At 37.2% G+C, this 25,583-nt stretch overlaps 1 protein-coding gene across 1 annotated transcript in view; it reads left to right on the forward strand.

Moving 5' to 3' along the window:
- Window positions 1–25,583, forward strand: part of SIM1 (SIM bHLH transcription factor 1) — an 84,915-nt gene that overhangs the window by 43,784 nt on the left and 15,548 nt on the right. The window contains exon 10 of the mRNA XM_069077164.1: window positions 4,908–5,073. Within this exon, the coding sequence (XP_068933265.1) occupies window positions 4,908–5,073 (166 nt within the window). The remainder of the gene's footprint in view (window positions 1–4,907; window positions 5,074–25,583) is intronic.

The raw sequence follows: 25,583 nt of genomic DNA on the forward strand, positions 1-25,583 counted from the left end.
TCCTTCCTTCCTTCCTTCCTTCCTTCCTTCCTTCCCTCCTTCCTTCCTTCCTTCCTTCCTTCTGCCTACTAACAGGAAGTGAAATGCTCAGAGTAGAGGATAGATGTAGTTTCTTATGGTACCTTGCTTTACCTTTTGAGCTTGGTGTTTTTCAATGCATGTGGATAGCGTGCTATGCAAAGAATAATAGTATCATGGATTAGAGCTGAAATGAATCTCGGAAATCATCTAGTTTAATCCCTTAATTTTAGGAATGTGGAAACTGTTGCTGAGATGACTAAGGTCACAAACACAGGTAGAAAGGGGTAGAGTCAGCATTAGAACTCAAGTCCTATGACTCCAAGGTTAGTGCTCCAACATAAATGAGCAAAATCCTGCCAAAGTGAAGTACAGGTATTTTGCTTGTTTTGTTCTGATGTGCATATTTTTCTTCCTTCCTTACTTTATTTTTCTTTCTTTCTTTAGCTTTGTAAAGCACTTTTTTTACACTTAATCTTTATTTTTCCTCAATTACATGTAAGAAATTTTTTTACCATTTGTTTTTAAGGTTATAAGTTCAAAATTCTCTCCCTTCTTCCTCCCCTATTTTTGAGAAAGCAAGCAATTTGATATCAGTTATACGTGTGCATATTTTTAAGCTTTAGCAATGAAGACCTTACCTTTGTAAATGTTTTGGTCCCTAATATTGAAAAGATACACTTAAATGGATGACCATGGAAAATTAGAGTAAAATAGCAGAAGAATCATAACATCAGAATATAAGCTGTTTCTAAGTAGGGATTATTTTGTTCATTGTATTTATATCCCCAGTTCTTTGTTGAGTGCCTGGCATTTAGTTGGTGTTTAATAATTACTTGTTGATTGATAAGTGGTTAGCTTCAGTGAAAAGAGTTCTGATATTTACTAGAATATAGAAATCACATCATTTCTTTGCTATGGATTTGAAGGATTACTTGCTTCAGAATCCCAGAGAATGTCATTATTTTTGTTTTTAATACCGGGACAGCAGTTTTTGCTTGGTTTTTCTGTATTTTCATTTTCTTTATATAGTGAATCAGAGCATAACTATTTCCCATACTATATGTCACAGTAACCAGAATTGGAGAATTCTGTTAGTGTCTTTCATTATAGAGGTTGGAACTAATGCCTCTTTTTACAATCTGGTGGCATGTGTGGTACTTCTCCACCTGCATGCAAATGTCTTGTTTGTCTCTGAAGTTAGCATTTGAGAAAACAGCCTCGTGATAGCAGTGGTCATGCATCAGCGATATATTCATTAGCAATGTAGTGAAACTCTTCCTGTAACATACAAATGGAAGGATGCTGTGATTAGAACGGTGTTTCCCAGTACAGTGGCCCATTCCTAGTCTCTCATCTTTGCTTTGTGTAGCTGGATTTACTAGAAGTTAGTTCTTCTGACAGGTTCCTTCCTTACTCAATGTCCCTTACAGAAGCACCTCCTCATCCCTATAAAAACAGACATTTCTGTATCATTAGATAATATAGCCCATTCATTTAATGAGTTTATCCAACTGTTAAGATTTACTATATGTCACCATTGTGAATATTTTGGCCATTTATTAATTTAAAAATGTTTATCAATGTATACTACTTCAGTACTAAAGTTCTCCATTGCTTTTTTTTTTTTTTGGAGGGTGCAAGGCAAGGCAATTGGAGTTAAGTGACTTGCTCAGGGTCACACAGCTAAATAAGTGTGTCAAGTGTCTGAGGCCAGATTTAAACTCAGAATCAGGTCCTCCTGATTCCAAGGCCAGTGGTCTATTCATTGTGTCACCTAGCTGCCCCTGTCTTGCTTCTTTATGGCATGGGCATGACTTGGCCTTTTGAAGAGCATGTCAGTGGATTATGAGCTCCTTGGGGTCAGGTACTGACTGTTTTTCTTTGTATCCCCAATGTTTAGCACAGTGCTTGGCACATAGTAGGCTGGGGTAGCTAGGTGGTGCAATCAATAGAATCCTAGGTTTGGAATTTAGAAGTCTTTCTGAGTTCAAATCTGACCTCAGACACTTAGTTATGTGACCCTGGGCAAGTCATTTGATCCTGTTTGCCTCATTTTCCTCATCTGTAAAATGAGCTTGAGAAGGAAATGGGAAACTGCTCTAGTATCTGCCAAGAAATTGCCAAAATGGGGTCATGAAGAGTTGGACATGACTGAACAACAACAAATAAATGTTTATTGACTGACTGAGTGTAAGCTTTGGCATGTTCTTTCAAATTGAAGAGGCTTTGAGTATGAAACACTTAACAGATTATACCAGGATCAGCCTAATATAGGTCAGAAGAGTTTTCACCAAGTTGGGCCATAGAATGATGAGTTTTTCAGTCATAGAAAATCAACTAATAAATAATAGGAAGGTTGAAATTTGTATGGGCAGGAGGAGTTTCCACATGGGTGAAACATGTTTCCTTGAAACTCCCTTAAATACTGTTAGGACACTGGAAGTACCTGTTAAATTGTATTAAAATCAGAAATAGTGGAAGATTTTAGAATATTCTAATTATCAATGTGTCAAAGTGAATAGAAAGCTAGTTTTGAAGGCAGGAAGGCCTGAGTTCAAGTTTCCCACTATGACACACACTGACTGTGTGACCCTGGGCAAATCACTTAACCTCTCAGTGCTCGAGACAACTCTCTAAGATTTTAAATTGCAGAGAAGGTGCCCACTGACTCTAGTAGAGCAAAGCACTTCACTCAGGAATTCCCTGTACTTATAAAATCACATCTAACTTGTGATACTTCTTATCTTGTTAAGTATGATTCATTGTGCTTAGAAGCAGCTAGATGATACAGTGTATAGAGGGCTGGGTCCAGGGTCAGGAGTATCTAAGTTCAGGTCCCTTACTAGCAGGATACCCTGGGTAAATCATTTCACCTCTCCCTATCTTATTTTCCCCATCTGTAAAATGGTCCTAGGGTTTTTATAAAAATATAATGAGATAATTTTTGTAAAGGACTTTGCAAACCTTTAAGCATTATATAAATGCTAATTATTACTTGAAAGGGTAAAAGTGAGAAATTAATTTTTGTTTACCTTCATTGCCTCTAGCCTCATAGTGACTGAGCTATAATATAGATTTAGCAGTCATTTCAGAGTTAGTCACAGTCATTTTGGGGAGCTCATAATCTTCACCGTAAAACAACCCTTTTCCTCTCCCTATCGAAGCACATTCAATTTGGATCTTTGCTCTTGAGTAAAAATTCAATCAGAAGAAGCATGGTAATACACAGTAGTACCCTCTTTAAAAGTGAATATCTCTGTGTTTTAATAAAAAAAATTTCACAAGGAAAATTACATTAGAAACAGGAGACAACAGCTATGTTCTTGGTTGCCTAACCAGTAAAGGAGAATCCAGGTTACTTTGTCCTCTGAATTTTCATTGTTTTATTGATGAGATTTCAAATTGTGGCAGATTCTAAGCTGATTGACTGGCTACCTGAGTGTGAGCTCTCTTGGTCAATAGACAAGACCTTCATTTGCCCTGCTTGCACAATGGCTAATCAAAGGACAGGGGGGTGACTGGGTAATTTATAGGACTTTTTGGATCTGTCCAAAAGTCTTTTCTCATAAGGAGGGACCATTTGGTTAGCAGATGCACTGTTGGGAAAACTAACTCAAATTTGAAAGTCTTTTTGATTCCTCCAATTTTCTGCTTTAACCACAGAGTTACAGGAAATAGTAATCAGCAGATATTTATTAGCATTTGCTATATGCTAGGTTCTATACCACTATATGTAGGAAATGCAAAGATGTATGAGACACAGTGTCTGCTCTCCAGGAGTTTATATCAGTTTGTATATACATGAAAACCAGGTACAAAGATTAAATGCCAGCTAGTCAGGGAAGATTTCTCAGAGGTATCAGATTTTATTTGGGCCCTGAGGGATATATAGCTTTTTGATGGAAATGAGATAGGGAGGAAGGGCTTCTCACCAGGTAGGGCCATAAAATGATGAAGGGTAAAAGTGATGAAGGAAAAATTGTGTGAGTAAAGGCTTGGAGAGTGCAAAGTGCTTTCAGAGAACACAATTTGACCCAAAGAAAAGTATAGCAGGAAATAAAATTGGAAAGATAGGTAGGGGTTAAATTGCAAATGGCATATTAAATACCTGGCTTAAGAAATCTGGAGTAAGTAGAATCTGTAGTTTTATACAAATCTTGATTCAACAAACATTTACTAAATACTTACCTAGCCCAGAGTACATATAAAGTTTTAAAAAGACATGGCTTCTGTCTTGATGAATCTTATAATCTAATGAGTTATTAATACCTATTTTCCTGTTTTCCAAATTTTTATTTCATTTAGGAGGATTCTTCACTTATCCTGAGTTAGTGAATAAGACAACAGTGTCATATATGATTATTGTAATATTCTGAAATAGTGCTACAGTGCAGTGCTTGGAAATTGATATTCTGGGAACTGATGTTGTGGGGGACATCCATTTCTTGTATGGTTTCACTAAAGTCCCAAAGTACATTATTTAATTGTTACTCATCAAATAGCTACATTGCAGAAGGGACCAGTAGAATTTGTTTTATTATTTTGTACTTGAGAAGATAATAAAACAATACAAATTATTTTATAATATTTCATAATTCACCAATTATCAATCAATATGGGTGGATTACATTAATCAAGTACTATAGTTATTCTGTGATAAGTATGATGGTGAAGTCTAAATTTGTTGGTTGAATTTTCATGTCTTTCTTGTGATTAGAAAATGTGAGGAGTTTGAAAACACTACCTGTTTTTTCTCTCATCTTTTCAAATACTTAAAAAAAATTCCCACCTATTTCAAAGAGAGATTTTTATTTCTAATAAGAAAACTCACAAATTCAATATATTTGTGGGATATTTAAAGTCTCTACCTTTTGTATTCCTTGCAGAGACACAGAATATAAAGGACTGCAGCTCTCATTGGATCAGATCACAGCCACCAAACCATCCTTCTCCTATACCAACACCACACCCACCATAACTGACAACCGGAAGGGCAACAAGCCCCGCCTCTCAAACACAAAATCAAAATCCAGGACATCTCCATACCCTCAGGTATGTATAAAGGCTGCTGTAGCTATTTTTCTTTTCAGTTGATTTGGCTTGATTTCATATTTGAGGAAACCATGGAATTAATTGGAATGAATCATCCAGCTTTAACACAGTTGAAATTTTCATATGTCTAAAAGTTTTTTTCCCACTGATGACTTAAAAAAAAATAACCTGTTTTCTCTTTAAGCCAGAGGACTTTCCCACTTTTCAGCTAGAAGAAAAAAAATTTCCGAGGATGCCTTTATTGCCTTTTGTTTGTTTGTTTTACTTGCGTTTCTTTCAGTGTACTAAGTCTAACATGGAGAATAGCACATTCCAGCTTTTTGGCTAAGTATCTTTTCTAAGACATTTTATACTAAAGTATTTTAAAGAAGCAGCCAAGATATAGGAAGGCCAGGAGTTTGGAACAGAAAATTCTAATCCTATGACCAAGAATTGAAGGGAGAGCAAAGTAAGAGACTTAGGCAAAGGATCAAGGATGTGATTCCCGGTGCAGTTTAGAAACAGATGGGCTGTTCATGAGGAAGAAAGAAGCAGAAAGGCTATTCCAGATGGCAGGAATGATCAAAAAAGTAGCTCCGGACTCACTCATCTTTGTCAAGGGTGTGGATAGAGACCCAGAGGAGGTACTATAGAAATACCAAAAGATAGTAACAGGAATGCTAAGAAATGAATGTCATGATTCTTTTCTGGTACACAGGGTCTAGACTTTGGCAGAATATACCAGAGCAAAGGAATATCTTCTCTTGTCTGAAGAATTCACTGGAGAACTCAGGATTCTCAACTTCAAATACCCAATACCCTGTGACCCTCTCAATTTTTTCATTTTTTCTTCCAAGAATCATCTCTCCTTTCCAATAGCTCCCTTGAGCAGCAAACGCTAAGAGATGGTCTCTGAAGTTCTAACAAATGGAGTAACTTTATACAACACAGAGCACAACTGGGTTTATGAGCTTTCCCTTTCCTCAACTTGTCACTTCTGGGTACCTTTGAAATAAAAATATCAGTGGGTTCAGGAATTAGAAAATCTTTATGCCTATGTGGGCCTGTTATCTGATTTTTGTTTACTGTAAGCACTGGTTATATTAGGGAGGTTTAAATTTTCCTTGGGAAGACCTTGTTTCTGCAAAGGCTCTCAGTGATAAAGAAAAGAAGGTCAATTTCTTGTTGACCTCAGAATGATGTTGGCCAGTATATGCTGGTCAATTTTGAGTACTGAAAGCATTGCAATTTGTATTTTAATTAAAATAACTATAGATGACATTCTGTATGGCTAAGATAAAGATTTTAACGGAATTTTCTTAGCTTCTCTCAATGATCTTTGCTCTTCCTATCATAATTTCGGAGAATCTGTTCTGCTCTCAGATACCTTTGCCTTTACTTAATCCCCCTTTACTTAAATCATATATGGGCCTTATTATGTGGCAAAAAAAATCAAGAAAAACTAGGGTAAAGAGAGGTTTGTACATTGGTGTATGTGTGTATGAGTATATATGTATATGTATACATATACATACAGACACGTATATGTATACATATACATATATACGTATATGTATACATATACACATATGTATACATACACGTATATATATATATATATGCATGTATATATATTAATTACAAATTCAGGACCAGAATTTAGGATCCTGATTCCTAATCTAGTTGTATCACTGAGATTCTATTTTATGGTTTTCTTAAGAATTCAGTTTTATGCATCTCAGATTAATGCTGCCTTGTTCATATGATAAATGGAGTGCTCAAGATCTCAAGATTTTGCATTCTTTTGTACTCTTTTGGGACTACTACACAGTGAAATCTGGTTAATCTTCTTCTCTGGTGAACACCTGTACACTTTGAATTTTTATAGTATGGTATATTTTCAGTGTTTCATAAAAGTGAATTGGGTAATTTAGCTGTTATGTGTCTAAGCAAAGCTCTCCTTCAGGTTTAGGTCATCAGTTAGTTCTGTAGACTGTGGCATAAACATGGCTCTAGGCAAGTCCCATGCCATTACTGTAGGGAAAATGACTGAGACAGACAAAGACACATATACATATATAGTTCATAATGTTGGGATTAATATTCAAAGGCCTCAACTTCTTTTATATATGCCAATAGACTTTTCTGTGGGGAAAAATACTCATTTAATTTTTCTAGAATATTCTTGTTTGGTCCAAGAGCCTCATCTGCCTCAAAGTAGTTCTCAGTACTGAGTATGTTATATAAATCAGTAGTCATTTATCAAGCAGCTACTGTGTGCCACTCCCTGTGCTTGACACTGAAGATACAAAAACAAAAATGAAACAATCCCTACCCTTAAGGAGTTGTCATTCTAATAGTGGATGCAATCTCTACTTAGAACCTTTCTTAATATTTGCTTTCATAGTAATCAACAAATATTTATTTGGTAACCCAATGAAAATGTACATTTTTTGAGTTCTATGAGATATAAGAAGTATATCATTTGGTTCCTTCCTTCAAAGAGCTTACATTTTACTTGGGGAAATAAGATACATACACATGAAAAGTTAGACAACAAACAATATCAAGTTGTTAAGACAGAATGAGTATCACATGAATGAATATGACAGACAGTATGTAGTATACTAGTTTAGAGGAATGAGAAACCATTTGGTGGCCAAGGGAGTCTTTATGGAAAAGCAGTATTTGGAAGCAAGTTTTGGGTAGGCATCAAGGAGAGGAAATGTGTGTGTGTGTGTGTGTATGTGTGTGTGAATGAGTGTGTGGTGTGAACAAATATAGGAAGATATAATTGCGATAGAGAATTCATGTTGAGAAGGTTTAGGAGATTAGGTTGAGAAGGCAAAAAGATGGAGATCAGATTGTGGAGGTCTTTGAATGCCAAACTAAGGAGTCTGGACCTTATTATGTAGACTTTGGGGTACTCAAAAATTTTTCAAGTGTGTCCTGGTGAAAGTGGATTTTATTGAGATTCATCTGGTAGAGGTATGCAGGATGGATTGGAGGGGGAAGGAAATGTAGCGAGACCAAAACATTGTAGTAGTCTACTTGCAAGGTGCTGAGGGACTGAATTAAGGTAACAAGAGTAGGAATGGAAAGAACAAACATATTTGAGAACCAGACAAAGAAAGAAATATTCTGTATAGTTAATTTAGTTTAACAATTCAAAATGTGTTTCTGAAGTACCTACTCAATGTAGTTTGCTAGGTGCTGGGTATCCAGGGATAGAATAAATAGCAACCACACAGTCCTTGCCACCAGGGAGCTTACAATGTACTGGGAAGGTGCAGATTTACTTTTTATAATGTTTTCTAATAATTTTTTAATAATTTTTATATAATATATAAATGTTTTTTATATTGTGTTATATTATTTTATATATAATTTTATATTATATAATATATGATCTTTTAAATAATATTTTATACATTGACATAAATTCAAGGTAACTTTAGAAGAGAGAGCTAAAACTAAGAGGACCAGAAAATTTTTCACTTAGGAGGCAGTACCTGCACTTTTCATCAAAGAAAGCTAGGGATTATTAAAAAAAACAACAGCAGTGAATAGGGATGGAATATTACGTTGGGGGATAAACCACTAGTAGGCCAATTTAAGAAAAAAGATTTATTGTTCAGTCATGTCTTATTCTTAGTGACCCCATTTGGAGGTTTCTTAGATACTGGAGTGGTTTGCTTTCTTCAGCTCATTTTATAGATAAAGAAACTGAGGCAAATAGGATTAAGTGACTTGCACAGGATCATACAGCTGGTAAGTATCTGAGGCCAGATTTGAACTCAGGAAATCTTCTTGACTTCAGACCTCTCACTTGATCCACTGTACCACCTGGCTTCCCCTTAACAAAAAGTAGAGTATTTCAAAGAGAATAATATGAAATATTTCCAAGTGTAGGTGGGAATAAGATTGGGAGGAAGTCCTGATCCTAGGGGCTATAAGAAGTGACTAAAATTTTTTGAGTAAGGAAGTGAAATAGTTAAACTATACTTTAGGAATATTAAATCAGCAGTTACATGGAGAATTGATTGGAATAAGGAGACTAGTTAGAGGTCTGTTAAAGTAGTGTGGTTGAACAGTCATGGAAGCCTTAACTAAGGTGGTGTCCATATGAGTGGAAAAAACTGTGAATACTGTAAGGGATCTTGTGACAGTGAAATCAACAACTTGGAAACTGATTGGATATGAGAGTGCTTGTGTGTAAGGAAGGCCACTCATTTAATACCATTGGTGGTATTGAATTTTTAACCACACTGCCATAACTAAAAACAAAAACGAATAATACAATACCCTTTGTGAGAATCCATACTCAGTTGTTTCTGTGTTCATTATCTCTGGGGAAACAGGGAATGATTTGCATTGAAAATTCTGAGTGGAAGGATCTTAGGATCCCTAGGATCACAGATCTAGAGCTATAATGGCATTTAGAGTCTATTTGTAAAAATCTCTCATAAATGAAAAGGAGGTAATTGAAGCCAGGGAGGTTAAGGGATTTGTCTGTGATCACACAGGTAGTGAGTATCGGAGGCAGGATGTGAATGTCAGTCCTTTGACTCCAGAGCCAGTCTGTTTCAATTAACAAGCATTTGGTAAGCACCTACTGTGTTCCAGGCAGTGTGCTGAATGAACTCTTAGGATACAAAGAAAGGTAAGAATAGTTCAAGACAACATGAAAGTAACTAGGTGAGTAAATGGAAGGTAATGTCAGAAGAGAAGGCCCTAGGGGCCTGGGGCATTTGGAAAGTTGCCGCACTTCTACAATTCTTAAGTTCTATGGTGGAAATCCTGTGGCTCTAAAAAAGCATGCAGATTCTATGAATATAAATTCTTTGTCTTCAGGCCTTTCCGTAAATATTTTAAGATCTTGTCTTTTTAGGGATGACCAGAAATTTCTACTAGTTCTCTGAGGAAGCAGAAACTACAACGCAGCATTTTTGTTGTTGTTCAGAAAACGTTTATTATAGTTAAACTAAAATGTTTACATTCCACTCTTTAAAAACCAAAACACAATTTGCTGGTGTGATAATTTAATTTCACATACTTGGGATAAATTGACAAATAATTTTCCTATGTGAAATCTGAGGTTTGGTAGATTTTAAGCAAGTGATTTCTCTGCTTCTAGAACTATGGTGTCAATTTCAAAGGCATGTGGAGGGTCTAATGTCATTGGTCGTTCCCTACATGCTGAGATCCAAATGGTGACCTTTTTTATGTTTTTTTAAATTTTTTTTTCGGAGGAGAGAAGGCAGGGCAATTGGGGTTAAGTGACTTGCCCAATGTTTTGTGTTAAGTGTCTGAGTTTTGTGTTAAGTTTTGTGTTAAGTGTCTGAGGCCAAATTTGAACTCAGATACTCTTGACTCCAGGGCTGGTGCTCTATTCAATGCACCACCTAGCTGACCCCCAGTGGTAACTTTTAAGGGACTCCAAGAGGTGAAACAAACCCTCAGATACTGAACTGGATCCAAAAGCTTCCCCTTTCCCCATTTTATTACCAGGGAATGAAATATTTGATTTTGAAAAAGATCCTCTCTAGGTCCCAAGGGCATTGTAAGAAGTTTCAAGTGGGAAAAATGAAATTCTACCTTTGGTAGGGATCAGTTTTCCTTAGTTCTCCACATAAGCACTACAGATTTTAAAACTAGGACCCTGTCCCAGTGAGGAAAGAAGATACAAATATAGCCTTATTCACCAGAAACCTAGGGAACACACATGGGTACAAATATACATACATGCAGAGTTTAAAACTATAATGGGACAAAAGCCAACATGTATATCTTAAGCATGTAATACTACACTGGGCATGACCAAAGAGCTCAAAAATGATCCCAGAATTTACTTTTATGAATGATTTGGCCAAAAAGATCTAATCAAAATAGCAAAGGGAGAAAGTATTAAAAAAAATGGCCTCTTTTAATTGCTGGAAAAACCTTGAGGCATGTGAAAAAGGCCCTACTCTGTGTGTGCAGAAGACCTGTACCCTGTGCTAATACCCCCAGAGACAAGAGGTCAAGGGCCATAAAATCAGAACACACACAGATGGGAGAGGAAGGGTCAGACACGTGTTTTATTCTCTCTGTGTGGCCCACAACATAGCTTTTAATTTTTTTTGTCAGACATGCTTATTAGCATGTATATGACCGCCAAGTAGCATATCTCTGTGGTCCTACCCAGGTTATTTGTGTATAAGTGTAGTGGAAGTAAATAATGGGCCAGCCCTTCATCCCCCATATTGGTGTAATGATCCCCTTGGGAATGAGTTCAGACTTGATTACATTATGGTCACTTTAATGAATGGCTCAATCAACTTTCCACCTCTGTGTAACACCATGGGCAAGAGAAGTCAAAAAAGAAAGCTCTTGTTTTGAATGGTCTTGGAAAAATTCTTCTAAGCAACATTAGAGATAATTTTCAACAATTCTGCTCAGATCTACTGAGTTTCACTAACCCAACTCCACTTCAGCTGAATTATTCTGTCATTAAGTTTGTATTTATAGAGATAGTACATTCCATTATCTGGACATCATTCAGAGTTCTCCTGATTCAGAAATATTAAATGCATGGAACTTTGTTCTAGTCCCATCTAATTCAAAATATTAGTGTTTTTGACTGACATCATAGATTTAACTTGCCATTTCTTAGATTATATATATTTTACATATCTACATATGTGCATATGTTTCCCCAGAGAGAATATAAGCTTCTTGAGGGCATGAGGATGAGTAGAAGAGAAGTAGTTATAAGTAAGGAGGAAGAAAATATGCATAGTAAATGTGGGTTTGTGCACATGTGTACAATATGACTACTTAGTCTAGAAATTACTTGTAAATTTTCTTGAATGGTGTTCTTATTGTTGAATAGCTCAATGGAGAGAAGACCAAATCTTAAATTAGGGAAACTGGGATTTGAGTCCTGTGACTTTGAGCAAGTCAGTTGGACTCTCTCAGTCTCAATCTCTCCATTTGTAAAATGGGGCTAATAAAATATTACCTGCCTCATAGGAATGTTGTGAGGAAGCCATACTGTAAACCTTTAAGTGTCTTGTAAATATGTTATTGATAATGGCAATTACTATTTTTATGTATGAGAGGGAGTGAATATGGTCATTTTAATTTGCCATAGGTACTATTTATCTGTAGGCTACAGAGTAATTTATAATCTAATTATTATGCTCAAATACATAATAATCAGAACTTCCATAATATGAAGTCTGAGACATTTTAATTCCTGTTTCTGAAGTATTTTGAAGATATGCTTAAATTCATCCTGGTTATTGATTTCCCCTTTTTATCATAATCTTAACTAGATTGTAAACTCCTGATATTCCCTGTGGTGCCTAGAACAGAACCAAGCATACGTTAGCACTTAATAAATACTTCATGAATAAACAAATAAAATGAATGGTGAGACAAAAGTGATCAAGTGACTGAGAAAACAGTAGGTAATAATGTGTCTTTACACATATTTAGTTCTTTACACTACCCGCATGCCACCACCAGATTAGTACTCCAATGCACTGCTTTTAACCTGTAACACTCCTGCTTAAGGACTTAATGGTTTCTCATTGGGCAAAACCATTCCTTAGCCTGACATTTAAAATATTTCATTACCTAGCTCCCAACCTCATCTCACCCCACTTCCCTCTGTGAATCCAATATTTCAGACAAATCAGATTGTTCTTTAAGTATGTCAGGTACTTAAGTGCCAGCAAATCTTGGTTAATCCCATTCTTTCTTTCCACCTATCAAGTTTTGCCCACCATCCATGCAGAATAAAATCCTCGTCATCCTCGAGCACCCAGCTCAAATTCTGCTTTTGCCATAAAGTTAATCTCTGATTGTCTATTATCCAGAAGCAAGATTTCCTTTGCCATGTAGCTAATACCGTACTGCTACTTTGTTTTGTAGTCAATTTGTGTCCAGTAATCACGCTCTTTCCCAGTATATAGGAGCATAAATTACCTCGCATGTGCTTGATAATCAAGAAATTGTTTTTGAGGGAGAAAAAAATGAATGAATGGATTTATAGAGTACCTGTTGTTGCAGAATGCTAGGATAGTTACCCTGGGAGCAGAAAAAAGCAACTTGGTGAATAGTTTTTTACTAGAAGCTTGAATAGAATGGAAGTTCCTAGAGGGATGGGGCTGTTTTGTTTTTGTCTTTCATCACCCCCTTCCCTCATTATTTAGCGCCAGTATCTCTCTGTGCCTTTCACCTTGTAGGGACTTAAATGTTTGTTGAATCAAAGGGGACAAAACAGCATATTGAGTGTAAAAATGATATCATACAAGTCTACTACATGTAGAGAGTACTTGTCTACACAAACCACTGAAGTGTATATTCTATATTTTCCTTGTTCATGTCCTATGAGAGATTCTTAGTAGCTGCACTACTGTAGGAAATTTGTTTAATCTCTCTGAGCCTCAGTTTCCTTATCCATTGTTATGTTCCCTCCTAGGGTTGTTCAGTGAATCGAATGGGATAATGTAGGTGAGGTGTTTGGCAAAGATACTGAGTAAATACCGATAATTATCATTAGAGTTTGCAGTTCACTGGCATGGCTTTCAGGCATCCATAGCCAATTAGTAATACATGATAAGACATTAAAGCTTTCCTTTTAGGGAAGTATAATACCACATAGTAGTTGCTTAATAAATATTTGTTGAATTGAATTAATAACACTCTGCTAAGTTCTGTGGTGGAGGGACTTCTTGTCTATCCACTGAGATAATGTATGTAAAGAACTTTGCAAAACTTAAAGTGCTCCAAAGGCACACATCCAGAAGAGAAGAGAGCAAAACTGGAAGTTGTCTTTTCCTTTAGAGCTTACCAAGAAGGCAGCTCTTACTGCTCAATGGCCATCCTTTTCAACACATGACCCCATAGAGACCACCCAGAAGTTGGTGGTTTCAAAAGTAGTGGGTCAGGTCATATGCTCAGACAATTAAGGGCCATGTTCTAGTCCAGCAGATCAGGGGTGCTCTCCTGATGACTCCCATTATACCATGATCATACTATCATTTATATTGCATACTTAGAAATCGATAAAGAAAATGGACCCCTCAATCACTTCTTGGCCTTTAAAAATTTTTTTTTACTAAAATATAGGTTTTTTTTTAATGCTAAGTGGCCCTAGAATATTTTATTAAGGTCAAGACCTGTATACACTTCCTTCATAATGTATCTTACATACATCCCTATTTAAAAATCCCTACTCTAGTTCAGACCTTCATCTCACTCCTAGGTTACTGCAATGTTTTTTTTTTTTAATAGATTTCCTTGCTTTTAATGTCTCCTCTTTCTTCATTCTGCCTAATGAGTATTCTTTAATAACCAATCTCATCATGTTATTTCCCTGATTAAAAATTTAAATGGCCTCCCTTTGCCCATAGACTACAACTTTGTGACCTGGCACACCAAACTCTCTACAATCTGATTTCCACTTATTTTTCAAACCGTATTTTCCTCCTGTTACTTCTACACCAACCTTCTATTCACTTCAGTCAGACTTATCACTCGTTAAACCCAGAATGTAGCATGCACACTTTCCTCAGTTCTTGTTCATGCTGTTTCTTCTTTTGTCATTATCTGCCTAAATTCTATTCATCCTTTGAGTCCCAGCTCATTATCTACTCCTCCATGAAGTTTTACTTGACTAGTTATCTTCTCCTTCTCTGAATCCAAAGCACTGATTGCCTTGACTACTACTTACTTCTTATTAATAAGATCACATTCCACGTTGTAACATAGTTTATATTATTTATTATATTGTTTGTGTTTTAATATGCCTTTTTCTTGCCAGAATATAGACTTCTTGAGAGCAGTGACTATGCTTTGCAATATCTTTCATGAAACTGAAGCAAAGTGCTGTGTTAAATAACCTAAATAAATAAGTTTTGAACAAATGGATGAGATTCCCATTTGCTTGATTAATTCACCTGGCAAGTATTTTTGTTTATTGTTTTTTGTGTATTGTGTATTGTTTATTGTTGTTACTATTGGAGGCACTAAAGGAGTCTGAAGCTTAATAAGACATGATCTTATTCTAGACATGGATTATAATTGAGAGGGGAAGGAAAACATATATACATATAATACAAAGTAGATTTGTTTTAGTGCATAAAGAGACATAAGCAAGGTGCTTGAAGAGTTCATAGAAGGGAGGTATCACTTTTGACTGGAAAAGAGAAAACCATGTTGAAAAATGGCCAGATAGTATTTGAAATATGGGTAGACATAGATGTAGTGTATTCTAGGGCATGTATAAAATAATAGAAGTAGAAAAGCTGAATATATGGTTAGGAAATAGGAGTCTGGTGAGCATATTACATAGGATGTGTGAAGGGGCAAAGTAGGATGCAAGGCTGGAAATGTAGGCATAACCCAGATTGTGGAGTGCTTTTTTTTTCTTTTGCAAGTTAGGACTTTGCACTTTAGTGGGCAGTTGGTAGCCCCCAAAGGCTTATGGGAAGCTTAATGACATGATTACATTGTCTACTAAGCATATTGTTTCTGCATGGGATATCTAATAGATAGTTCTGTTTGAAGTTAGGAAGGCCTGGATTGAAATTTTGCCCTATATATTTGTTATCTATGCAGGCCTGCAAAAATCATTTTGTGAGTCTCAGTTTATTCATCTGTGAAATGTGGAAAATAACACATGTAGCCTTTACCTCAGAGGGCTGTTTTCAGGATCAAGTGAGGTGAAGTATGAAGCAGTGTTTTGCAAATTTTAAAGCACTACTAGAGTGTCAGTCATTTTGGGATCATCATCATTGACTACAAAGGAGAGAATTGAGCACCTGAACTAGGGTGATGAAGATGGGAATGGAAGGAAGGGAATGAATGGGGGGAGATATTGTGGAAGTTGTTTATCCTTCATTTTTGAAGAGGGTCAGTCACATTATAGATGCTATCTTGACTTGTTTTTGAAGTGGATTTAAGTGCGGTAGAGTTGCACAAAGTCATCAGCTCATTCTCTCTTCCTGAATCATTGAAGTCCAGTGACAGGCAAAAGGTCAAGACAATTGGCAATGGCCTAGTGTAATGTTAATAGGTTTTAAGGTCTTCCCCACCCTTTAATAGACCTCATGTGGAGCCCCTTAAGGTAACCTTACTTGTAGGAAGGCTTTCACACCTTTTGCTAATTTCTAATTAGGCATTGAGTCATGAGGGTTGTGATGTCTTCTGGCTCAGAGAAGTGTATATATACTCTCAGTTAGTATTTTGCTTTGGGGACTCCCTTATGTAAAGCAAAGCAGGAGCAGCTTTCCAGAATAATGTTACTGTGAACAGCTTTTAAGGTTCTGATTACATAGTATAGTGAACATTCTATTCAATAACAAATCAGAGCAAAACATTCACAGTTAATCGAGGTACAGCATTCACAATGTTACAACTTATCACAGATAATCAAAATACAGCATTTACAACAACTTGTCACAGAGAATGGCCACATAGTTTTCACCACAGTGGTCACACAGTTTTGAACAAAGTATAATCATTTAGTCAACCAACCATTCAATCAACTCAATCACTCAATCATCCTTAAGGAGGCCTCCTTAAGGGTCATAAAATACAATAGTCAAAGTTCTTCACTCATGGGGCACACTAAGTTACAATATCAGTCACTACACAGCACTCTCTTAAGGGGTAGTGTTAAATACACAGGCCATCCACCCCTCAGTCACAAAGTTACAATCTTCTCAGTCAGTACACAGTATCCAAGTAAAGTCTTCTTTCAGCTTGACTCAGGGTAGTCTCTCAGATTCCCTGGATCCCCTTCCATGGTCCCAGCTCCTACCTGGATTCACCAAACTGTCACCTGGATTCAAAGGCAGACAGCTCCCAGTTCCTTATCCAGCTCTCTGTGCTGTTCCTGTTCCATGCTGAAACTCACAGTCTCTGTTTCCAGGAAGTCAAGGCTTAACAAAGCCACAAACAGGTTCATGAAAAGTACCAGTATCCCAGTCATGCTTCCTCAGTCTTCAGCCAATGGTAGCTCCCCAGCAGAAGTTCCAGCTGGTTCCCAGAATCAAAATCACTTCACCCAGGTTCCAAAAATCAAAATCATTCTCTCCAGCCTGGGTCTTTCCTCTTCAGCCTCCTTGGCAGCAGCTGCTTCCGCCTCCAGGAAGCTTATATCCCAAGGAGCTCTGACTCTTCCTCTCTGGGGATTTTCCTTATATGCAGTATTGCTCCTCCCTTTTCAGCCCCTTCCTGTCATGTCAGCAACGGGGGTTCATACCTTCTGTTTCTTTAACACAGGCTTAATTTGCACTAGGTGCTAAGTACCTCTTAGCTTTCCAATACAAAAGGATCTTTAAATTTTTTTTAAGCAATTGGGGTTAAATAACTTGCTCAAGGTTACACAACCAGGTATTTCTGGGTGTGGTTCTAAGTATCTGAGCCCGGATTCAATCCCCAGGTCATCCCGACACTGGGGCCGGTGCTCTTACCTGCTCTTTCTTGCTGTGCTACCTGGCCACCCCAGGATCTTTAAATTTCATTACCGTTACAGTTTATGAGAAGGATCTTGTGATTCCCTGGTTGAGGTATGTTCAGGGCTCCCTGACTGTTCAGATGTAAAGGTCTCTCTCCAACCAGGATGTATGTAAAGTATGTAAAGTTGATTCAGGCAGTCAGAGTCCTATCTGTTGGTCTTTATTTCTCTGCTTGTATTTTCTCTGTTTGCAGACTTTTCCCCTGAACTAGTGAATGTAATTGGAAAAGATTTTTGATTCCTTACAAGGTTATCTTTCCTAGTAAAGCAGATCTAAGAAGCTGGGCTAGCAGCTGTCCTGGGTATGCCAGTGTGGTTGCCATTACACCTGGAGTACAGTGGATGACCTTGGCATCTTCAATGCCTGGTCATGCTCTAAGCACTCCATAGTGCCTGCTTCAGTTGTCTTCTTAGCGGCTGGAGCAAATTGTTCTTATCCGCCCACTCTGTCAGGGAAAGTCTTCACATACTTGGGATAGACATCCCCCTAACTCGACAACAGATTTGAGGCCTGTTGGTTACTCTCAGCTGGTTTAGTGAAGTCCTTATTCCAAGATGGTTTACCATGGCGTCACTGCTGTGCATGCCACAGCTTCCTGGAGTCACAGGTGACAGTTAAGTGAATCAGGTATACACCAAAGATGATAAGCGCCCCCTCATGGTCTCTGAAGCACTTACACCAGAGGTGCTAGTCCTCCTGAGCACTCCATACACTTGATGACTACTTGAATGAGGGTGGCTCAGGAAGGAGAAAAGTTATTTTTGGAATTTCTTGCCTGGGTTGCTGGGAGAAAAGGAGCATCCATAGCAGAAATAAGGAGAAATAACAAAAGCCTAGAGAGGAGGAATGGTTTGTTCCTAAACTCACAGGGAGTAACTAATTAATTTAGTTAATTATTTATTCAAACCTAAGTTCTCTAACTACCCATCCTCTTTTTGCTATGTCATGCTGCCTTTCTAGAAGGTCTGAAAAAAAGAAAAAACAGCAAACTACAGTTGTAATCTCCTGCTGACAAGATGTAATCACACCATCCTTTTACTATATAGAAAAAGATCTTCTGGCTATGCAATATCTTTCTAAAAGTACTTACTAGTATCTTGGTACAAAGTTTCACCTTCTTTTTGACTTTCCAAACCTTTTGATGACTATTCTACAGACACTGAGAGTTTGCCTTAAATCTATGGAGAAGGGCATTCCAAAAACTATTGTTTAGTGGTTTGTAATTGTGCCTTTCTGAGTTCTTCATTTCCTTCTAATGATGAGCCTTGAATGTCTTTTAGATTTAGCTAAAGCAAGAGAAGGAGAGATCTTTGAAAAGAACTTAACGGCATTTAAGGAAAGCAGGAAACATCTCCCAGACACAGAGATTTGAAGGTTGAAACTTACTTTTTGAGTGCCATTTTGAATATGACTAGAAAAGTAGGAAGAGAATCAAGTGATTTTCAGTGTCAGAATCCTTTTTAAGGAGAGAATATTCAAAAGGAAGGAGCTATTCAATAGTGTGTGATGTTACAGAGAAAGACTAGGAGGGGCGGCCAGGTAGCACAGCAAGTAAGAGCACCAGCCCCAGAGTTGGGATAACCTGGGATTGAATTCAGGCTCAGATACTTAGCACCATACCCAGAAATAACTGGCTGTGTAACCTTGAGCAAGTTACTTAACCCCAATTGCTTTAAAAAAAAAAAAAGACTAGGGGCATTGGTGACTGAAGTCGGTGCTGACCTTTGAGAAGAGTTTCAATAGAATATGAGTAATTGATAGAACGGATTGAATGATGAGGAAGTGAATGGAATTAATATGACTCCCTTTTTCTAGAAGTTTGACAAGACAAGAAAGAAGAGAGATGGTATAGTAGTGTGAGAAGGTAGGAATAGCTCCTATATAGGTCTTTAGGTTTTACAAAATATTTTTCAAATATAATGCAAATAGCAAGTATACACCTAGAAAGTGTCAGAGTTGGGACAGAAATACAAGTTGGGACAGAAATTCCAAGCCAAATTCTTTCCTCACTCTATCATCTTGTCTCTAAGGAATAATAAAACACAGTTCCTGACCTACTATGATCTAATGGGTGTTTGCTTAGAGTTCTGAGAGCATGTACAAATAATAATAATAATAATACCACAATACATTTATCACAGGAATATGGCAGATCATTATAGAGAGGTGTGAACAAAGAACAGTGTGAATTCTCAGGAAAGAGAGGAATTAGAGCTGGAAGGAACTTTAAGGGTCCTCCTCTTCAGGCCTCTCATTTCAGAAGAGACTGAATTAAAGAAAAAGAAGAGGCTCGTGCAAGGTAATATTAGTAGCAAAGGTGAGATCTGAACTCAACTTCTTTACTCCAAAGTCAGTGAGTTCTCTCTCCACCTACCACACACTGCGTTATCTAGGTGGAAGCAGATGGCTATGGACCAGGGGTTGAAGGGAAGTCTTGTCAGTTTTGAAGGGCATTAGAAAGAGGGCTTAACACAGGTTGGGGGAATCTAGATGAAACACTTTTGTATTTCCAATCTGCAGGGTACTGTGGCCAGGAGTAGCAAGAAGATCTTGCCAGGTAGCAAAGAAGCAGGACCAATTTAATCAAAGAACCTCTCCTACTTATCAGCTTGGAATTTGTCATGTCATTCCCCAGAGAATGGGTGGTAGAGCAGGGCTCTGGAAACTCTAAATGTAACTGGGCTTCTAAATAAACCTAGGGGTTTTTTTTTGGGGGGGGGGCTTGTAGGTTTGTAGAGGAAGATATGACTCCTAAAGGGTAGAAAGAATCCTGAGGTGATACTCACTGCATACCTATATAAGAGTAGAGTTAGTGCCAGAGCCTTTTAGTTAAGATTCATATGTGGTTTCAGGGACTCTTCCGTAGAGATAATGTGAAGAGAGAGACTCTTTCAAAGAGAATCTGCAGACATTTATGAGTAGCTGGCTTCTTGGTTTCCAGATTGCTTCCCTAGAGACTTCAGAGACAGAATTTCCCCTTGGGTCAGATTGGGCACTGTCTTTTGGTTTAAACCAAGATATTGTCTCACTCCCAGCAGAAGAGCTCATTCTTGTGTATTTTCTGTTAAGTTATAATTCATAGAATTTCTCCAACTTTTGTTTTGTTTGGGTAAATGAGTTTACATTTAATTTACAATTTGTACTGGTCTTTTGTATAACTCATTTGGTGGAAGGAGCGAAACTGGTGAGTGTAAGCTAAGAGCTACTTCTTCCACCCTCCTTTTAAGAGCCGACAACTTTTGAATCCCTAAAAACCATATTCCTAGACAACCAGTATTTGAAGTGACAAGCCTGATACACTTCAAGGAAGGAGCAAGTATCCAGTTATGACCTTTCTCCTCCTGCCCTCAAAGCAAAAATCAGTCTCCCTTGGAGAGGTGTGGGCCAGATTCCAGAGATATTTATCTATGCCGTCTGTGAGCTATATTTTTACCATTAGATAACCCATGTAGACACATATATTTCATGGTCATACATATATCCCACACATAAATGTAATAAGGAAGGTTTATTACAACAAAGTCTGCTCAATGAGATTTCATTATGACTAAATTTATGGAACTGTTGCTGCTGCTAAAACAGCATTCTTCCAGTCAAAATTTAAAGGGGATGGATTGTGCCTCCTTTGACTTTACAGATAGAGGATTTCACTCATCCACTAATGGAAGCCTTTGAAAGGTTTTAAAGAGTAGGCCTTAAGCATCCATAACTAGGAATTCTCACATTTTTATCTTAGATCATTCATTCATTCATCCTCATATTTCTGGAAGACATTGTAAGCACATTGTCCTGTATTACACTGTGTTACCCCATAAAAACAAGATTGTGATGTGTATGTTTTAATAGATGATATCTCTTGCTGCTCTGGGTTTTTGTTTTTTTAACTTTAGTATCTTCTGTTGCTTGATTCAGAAGGAGAAAAAAATAGAAACATTTGTTAATTTTAAATGAGACTAAAAGAAAATTATATATCTTGTTTGTTTGAAAGGGATTAATTTGGTATAGTGACTTAAGCTTCCATTTTTTTCCTCAAAATTACAAATCTCATGGACTGTTCCTCCAGGTTTGGGGTAGGGGATGGGCTTAGTAGTGGCTGCCAGTTTGCCAGCACAGTCAGAACAGACCCTGTGCATTTATACCGCCAAGCATGTCTTCTTTCTGTCTTTTCCCTCAGCCTTTGAATAAATCATTAAGAGACCAAATAAAGCTTCTCTAAAAGAGGTGGAGCAGGTGGCACCACCTGTACCCATCTCATTCAAGCCCATCTAATCTGCCACTTAGTTGCGGGCAATTGGATAGTGACTTGGAGGAATGGGTGGACAGAGTGGAGTGCTTCTGGCTCATGCCCTAAGCTGGCTATGGATGAGGATTACTATTAAAATTAGTGCTACTGGTCATGGAAAACTGGGATTTGCCCAATTGTCTCTAGATGTTTTTGTATTATCTCGACAAGTTGGGATGGGCAAGCATTATCATTTCCACCCATGGGCAGGGTGAACTCATTAGAATGAAATAGTTGTGGGTAATGCCTGTGTAAGAGAGTCTAAGCAAGTATATCTTTTTAGAACTTTTTTTCTCACCTTTGGAAAAATGTGTTGTTGTTGGAGTGTTGTGTGTGTGGGTGGGGTGGGGGGAAGTTGGGGCGAGGAATGGATTTTATGGTTTTGGATCCAGTTCACTCCATTTGTAACCCTAGAGGAGAATCCTGGTAGAGTTACATTGGAAGTCAATCTGGCCCTTGGTTCCAGATTGCCGATTCCCTTCCAGCTGCATATCACGTTGACATCGAATGAGATGTACACTGTGCTTACTTTTTCTGTGAGAAAAAGGAATGGGTTGAATCCCAGAGACGTTTTTGTTACTGCAAGGACTCGGATTAAGGAAAAGTCTCTGCTATTTCAATTTGCCTTTACAATTTGCTTAAATTTACAATTTGCTTAAAAACCACACATGTCCCTATTGATGAAATAATTCAAAGATTTTACAGGTAAAATAGAAATGAACCTGATTCTATTCAGAAACAAACAAAAAAGATTGAAGTATAGATTAAAATAAAACAAACCTAAGGTCATGAACATATATTGACTGTGCAAGTAATTAACATGGATATATCTTATTAAAATTATATGTTGGAAAATTGGCCGTGGTTATCTATACTCAAGAAAAAAGAGTATCAACCTTTTATGTATCCCAGATACGTTTGGCAGTACAGTGCAGCTTATGGACCTCTTCCCAGAATAATGTTTTTTAAATGCATAAAATAAGAAAACTGATTATAGTGAAATACAGTTATCAAAATGTTTTTAAAATCAAACCCAGGTTAAGAACTCTTTCTCTAGAGGTATGGAAGAAATGGCCATGAATCTATGTGTAATTTAAATATTGGTCATTTGGCCAGTCATCTTCCACAGTTATATTGAATAAAAATCAAAACAGTGTCCTCTCTATTATTGAATTTCATTGCTACCGGAATGTATACTCTAGTTTTTCTTGGAGATTTTTAAAAATTTTGAATTCCACAGTGGTTTTATGTAATGAATAGATTTAGCAAACATTACTGATAATCTTAACTAATAAGCTTGCATTTTCTAAAGTGAAGGTACTGTGAGATCATGAGAGCAACCTGAATTATCCCCAGATTTTCTAAATGGATCATTTTAGATGACTGTGAATGCCTGTTACCAGTTGCTTTTCAAGGCCATTGACCATATTAACACATCAACTGCATTCAGAAATATTCCATTTAAGGAATATTCTATTTATCTCACTGGGGTAAAGACATTTAGGCTGTTTTTTTCCCCCACAGAGAACAATATTTACTACTTACCAATAATACATTTAGTGAATGATAAGGTGTCAGACACTCCATACAATAATTATTAAAATAGACCTGATAGAGGTGGAAAAATAATTATGTTTCTCCCATTGTTGCAGTTTCAGTTAAACTTCCTAAATGTTAAACAATATTCTGGTTCAAAATGACTTTTGTCAGATAATCTTTTCCAAAATTTTCTTACTAAATTTAGCTACATTTACCTTTGTTGACAGTTTAGCCTTATAAGAGGCCTGTGGGTTTATTTGGCCTTTCTGATTACTAAAACAACTTCTATAATAGTATTTTTGAAATGCATTTTATTCTGATGTTAGTTCTTTTTTTTCTCCTTATGTTTATCCTTAAGGAACTCCTGGCAACTTCCAGAATACTCCAAATGCTAAAGAAAAAGTCTTTTTTCTTATAGTAAACATGACTCCTGTTTGAATGAAGAATCACCAGCAGTGGGGGTTATTTTAATGGACATGCTGTATTACTTTAATCTAACCCTTTCACCATCTGTTCTGCCCATAACAGTGAATGCAAAAAAGAACATATTTTATGTTTCAGGGTTACATTAGTAAAAAGTAAGATAAAAGTGATTTAAAAGCATGCATATGTTCTCAGTACAATGCAGTCTGCATCTGTGATGTTTTTTCTCATGGTTAAGACACAAATCAAGGAGAAAGCTGCTCACGCCTGATATAGTGAAAGTTTTCATGGAAAAAAGGACTTTACCATAAGAGGATTTCACTATATATTTTATAGCTAAAAATGATAAAAACTTGAATGAGCTGCCAGGAAAAAATAGATAACTGTAACGTTTATTATATGAACATCTGGCATTTTTCCTGAGCTGGGTTGTTGCCTCCATATCCAGATGAATGCCGAGCACCTGCCTACAACACATTGTTGAGAGAAGCATGAATCTTAAACATATTACCCCAAGAGGAATGTGCATGGCTATACCTACTGCACAACTTTCCTTTCAGATTGGGGGCTTGATTAGAGGAAGTATCCAGGAAGGATTTCCCAGAGCGAGTGTTTTGGTTTAAAGCAGGTCCTTTGGGAAAATTTGCTGGGATTTTATACCACTCAATATCTTTTATGAGTTTTATCATTTATTTAACCAGTGAGAATTGAGCCTAGTCTGTCTTGCTCAAATACGCCTTCCTAAGGAATCTATTGGGAAAATAACCATTTTTGGATAAACCTTTATCCCCAAATCATTTGCCTTTTTGCTGATAGACTGAGCCTGAATTTCTGAAAGCAGTTTAAGCCTCAGGGAGGCACAGCTGTATCATGGATTAGGAGCCCAAATTGAGAGGCAGCAGGCATTGTGACTGCGGTTGGCCTTTTCTGCCAGAAGTGCAGTCACCTATATTTAGTAGGTGCAAGTTTTACAGTTGAATATCTTTATTTATTTTCTTAATTGGTCACAATAGAGGCGTTGTGTCCTGGTGGAGAGAGGGATCCAAAAAGCCTGAGTTTAAGCCCTGCCTTCTGTAACATGGTTGGTCCCCAGGCAAGTTTAACCTCTCAGCACCCCCAGGAGACTCTTCTAACACTATGAGTTGCAGTCCATTAGCGTTTTCTTATCACGAATGCCCTAAGTCTGTTAAATTACATGTCAGGACCAATTAAATAAAAGTGATAACAAGGAGTGACTTTTTGAAAAGTCAAGCTTGAGGGATGAAAAAAATTGGAGGTGGGGGGATTAAGAAGGGAATTAATATTGTGAGAAATGTTCAATATAAAAATCACCTTTCCAGGAGAAAGAATGGCACTAGGTACAATAAAATGAGCATATATTAGTTTTGAGTGAGAGGGCATTGACTGATCTGTGGAGCCTAATTCAAATATAGGATCTAAATATTTCTTTTTTGATTCAGAAGTAGACTTTTGTGGTTCCTCAGCCTTCGAAATCAGATAATATGTCACTCGGATTCATTATGTAAAATGACTTTGGGGGAACTTTGTTTGTTATTGCAGAAGTCCAAGAGAGAGAGGGGGGGTGTCTAACTGAAAGAGAGATGCAGAAACAGCAAGATTTGGCAAATGACAGCATATGTGGTGGTGGTAGAGGTGGGTGGGAGTTGGAGGATAATGTCAAACCCTCCAGATAACACAGTAAAGGAAAACCTCGGTTTTACCTGATAGTGTTTTAGTGGGATCACCAGTTTTTTCATAAAATGAAAGTATCT

This window comes from Petaurus breviceps, unplaced genomic scaffold (genome assembly GCF_028583685.1).
Source record: "Petaurus breviceps papuanus isolate PSGF00001 unplaced genomic scaffold, PetGlider_PUasm1.0 90977, whole genome shotgun sequence".
NCBI classification, from domain to species: Eukaryota; Metazoa; Chordata; class Mammalia; order Diprotodontia; family Petauridae; genus Petaurus; species Petaurus breviceps.